Consider the following 3,093-nt stretch of genomic DNA (forward strand, 5'->3'; position numbering starts at 1 on the left):
GTGTGATCACAAATTGAGATCACTTTTCTCTGACCCCTGGCCCTTCCCACTGTCCAGATATGGGCTCTAAACACCAACAGGAAGAACAGGTGGACCCCCTCCTCCCACTAGCCCTGTCTGTTTACACTGGGGTGGCTACCTAAGGCCTGCTGGACACCTGGGGGCAGGGGCAGGGGCAGGGGTGGGCACTGGAGTCTTTTCCACAAAGGGGGAGACCACGTTTACATAAACTTTATTTTCCCCTCAGAGGGCTGACAGGCCAGTGGGGCTTGAGTTTCCAAGATCCAGGCTCCTCCGTGGTGAGGGTCTGCTGGGCCCCGATGGGTGGGAGGGCAGGCTGGCTGGCCAGGCATTGCATAGCAATGAGGCCGAGAGTCTGCAGCAATGTGCTGGATGGCTGGCCTTCCCGGGGGAAGGATGACAGGGGTGGGGTTCCTTGGTCTCAGGAATCCAGGCTGGGGTTTAATGGCTCCAGGAGAAAGAACACCCACCCTTTGCAAACGGGTGCAGCTAGGGCCACTAGGGAGTGGGGCCTGACTCCTGGGGCCCTCCAGTGGTCTCTAGCTCAGAGGCCTCTGGCAGAGGGTTGGTTCTCTCAGAGGGAGCTGCTGCCTCCTCCCTGGCTTTTATCATCTTCACAACGTCATCATAGGAGGGTGGCAGCTCTGTAGGGTATAGGCTGTAGGTGGGGGGTACCATGGAGTCAGGGTCTGGCTCCCCAAAGTACAGGGGCAACCGCATGCCCAGTGGGTACTGCACGGAGCTGTAGGCTGCAGGAACAAGAGTGGGTTTATAAACATGGCTTGGCATTCACCCCACGGTGGGTGTCCTCTGCCCCTCCCTCCCGTACCCCCCCCCTCGCCATGCTGACTAGTGGGTTCCAGACACTCACAGGTCACCGTGCTGTGTGCAGGGCTGTCGCTGTCCATAGGGATGACTGTCCCGTCACAGGGCTGCCATGCTGCTGGCGTGTGGGTCTGGGTGTGAGGCTGTTTCCTGAGGCAGCAGAGTCGTACACAACTGGCTGTGACCCCACACAGAAGCATCAGGAATATGGCAAGCAGGGTAAGCCTGACAAGGGAGAGCAGGATCTACCACTGGACTGGCCTTCTGTCACTGGGCACCTGCGCCCGGGGGGCCTGTCCTGCCTAACCACCCCAAACAGGATAACCGACAGGTGAAAACAAAGCAAGAGATGTCTTTCCACGCCAAACACTTCCTCAGCTGACTTCAGGCCTGAGGAGCTGCCTGTGCTGGTCTCTTCCAGCTGGGGCCAGTCCTGGCTTGGCTCTCCAGTGCTGGCCAGGGGTGGCTTTGGGTTCACTCCCAGGACATGCTGTCCCCAGACAACTGCACAGTCCTGTGCCTTCTGCAGAGGATGGTCGGGTCTGGTTTCCAAGGCTGCCTAGGGCTCAAGTGCTCTTCAGACTGTGTCGAGGGAGTTGGGAGCAGTAGATGGAGCGGTTGAGGCAGAAGGGGTTCTGGCAGTCCTAGCCTAGGTCTACCTTCAGAGGAACTGTCAGAACCTCAGAGGCTTAGCAGGTTGGTTTCCACTTACCCCACATGCCATAGGTTGCTCCAGCGGGCCTGGGGCGGGCACCTGCGGGGACAGCGGCACCTGGAGCGGGTGGGGTATCTGCTAGCTCACTCCACCGGCTCCAGCATGTCCCAGCACGGTCCAAGCTCGGCCTCTACCCGTAGCCCCCAGCTACTTACTGATCCGAGGGGTCACAGTTGCCATCCGCGGTACCCAGCGTCACCTGTGGGGACAAGGGTGAGCCAGAGCAGGGCGGGACCGAACTGGGGGCCGCCCCACTTGCCATAGATTCTCAGCTAGTGAGGCCCAACCCACCTGAGACAGAGGTAGGAGAGGCAGCAGCAGCAGGATCCCCTGTGTGGCTGATGGCCCCGGGGCCATGTTCCGCAGACGGAGCGGAACTCAGTCCAACACCAGCTCAGCTCTGTGAGGCCCCGCCCCTGGGCCTTGTCAGCTGAAGGTCCAGGGTCACGCCCACTTTGGTTTGCTTCCCTCCTTGTTCCCTGCTTTCCGTGTTGTTGTTGTTGTTGTTGTTGTTGTTGTTTGTTTTAGTGTTTGTTTTTTCCCCCATAGAAGTGTGAGAGAGCGGGGCTGGAAAGATGGTTCAGTGGTTAAGAGCACTGATTTCTCTTCCTGAGTTCAATCCCAGCAACCACATGGTGGCTCACAACCATCTGTAATGAGGTGAGATGCCCTCTTCTGGTGTGCCTGAAGACAGTGACAGTGTACTTAAATATAATAAATAAATCTTTTTTTTTTCCTTTTTTTTTTTTGGGGACTGGGGCCTTACCTTAACCCTACTGAGCTAAATCCCCAACCCCATAATAAATAAATCTTAAAAAAAAAAAAAAGGTTGGGGATTTAGCTCATGGTAGACACACACTTGGGTTCGGTCCCCAGCTCAAAAAAAAGAACCAAAAAAAAAAAAAAAAGCATGAGCATGAGCACACACACACACACACACACACACACACACACACACACACACACATGGCCCTCCCTCCATCTCATCTGATCTTTCAGTGAGAACCTCGAGGAGGGGATAGAGCAGTACTCCCTCTGTGCATGGGACATGGGTCTGTCTGTCTTGTACCCGACTTACACCTCGCCCTAGCCACCCCCATACCCCCCCACCCACCCAAACCAGGTCTCCTGACACTTGCAGTCTGGGCTGCACTGTGTTGTGGCCTCTCAGGATAAGTAGAATCCACCCTCACTCCTCATAATCGGCTAGGTAAAAAGGGGTGGGGATTTACACCGTCAATATGCTGGGCCTTCCAAACCACCACTCAAGGATATTTGCTATGGATCCTGTCACTCTGGGGTTTGGCCCATTTGGTCTGGAGCCAGCACATGGCTCTGGACTCCTGAACCATTGCAAACAGACCACTTCCCAAAGATTTTTGATTTTAAAGGTCACATTCGTTGGGAACCACCACTCCTCCCTCAACCTGGAATATGCCTGCTTTGCTGCTGCTGCTACTGACGTGGCTGCTTCTTCCTGGAGGATCTTCTTCATCGGCTTCCTCCCTCCAGGCCAAGGCAGCTCCTCTGCC

The 3,093-nt window shown here is 56.0% G+C and overlaps 1 protein-coding gene across 2 annotated transcripts; it reads right to left on the reverse strand.

The window, feature by feature from the left end:
* Positions 1-213: 213 nt before the first annotated feature.
* Positions 214-2,048, reverse strand: Tmem52 (transmembrane protein 52). 2 transcript variants are annotated; one of them, XM_032887345.1, is made up of 5 exons: positions 1,860-2,048; positions 1,717-1,800; positions 1,559-1,600; positions 893-1,071; positions 214-770 (listed from the first exon to the last, which is right to left on the reverse strand). In XM_032887345.1, the coding sequence occupies exons 1-5, from the start codon at positions 1,916-1,918 to the stop codon at positions 520-522; spliced, it is 615 nt and encodes a 204-aa protein (XP_032743236.1). In that variant the 5' UTR covers positions 1,919-2,048; the 3' UTR covers positions 214-519. The 2 variants fall into 2 exon arrangements, with proteins under 2 accessions (XP_032743236.1, XP_032743226.1); XM_032887335.1 differs by having other exon boundaries at positions 1,717-1,760; positions 1,853-2,048.
* Between the last annotated feature and the right edge of the window lie 1,045 nt (positions 2,049-3,093).

The sequence above is a fragment of the Rattus rattus genome, chromosome 1 (assembly GCF_011064425.1).
Source record: "Rattus rattus isolate New Zealand chromosome 1, Rrattus_CSIRO_v1, whole genome shotgun sequence".
NCBI classification, from domain to species: Eukaryota; Metazoa; Chordata; class Mammalia; order Rodentia; family Muridae; genus Rattus; species Rattus rattus.

What these genes read in the sequence shown, in the direction of transcription:
- Tmem52 (XM_032887345.1), bottom strand. Translation starts at nt 1,918, where the DNA reads ATGGCCCCGGGGCCATCAGCCACACAGGGGATCCTGCTGCTGCTGCCT. An exon ending in AACTGTGACCCCTCGGATCA is followed by an intron (nt 1,601 to 1,716) that starts GTAAGTAGCTGG and finishes CTGTCCCCGCAG; the next exon opens with GTGCCCGCCCCAGGCCCGCT. An exon ending in AGCAACCTATGGCATGTGGG is followed by an intron (nt 1,072 to 1,558) that starts GTAAGTGGAAAC and finishes CTCCCTTGTCAG; the next exon opens with GCTTACCCTGCTTGCCATAT.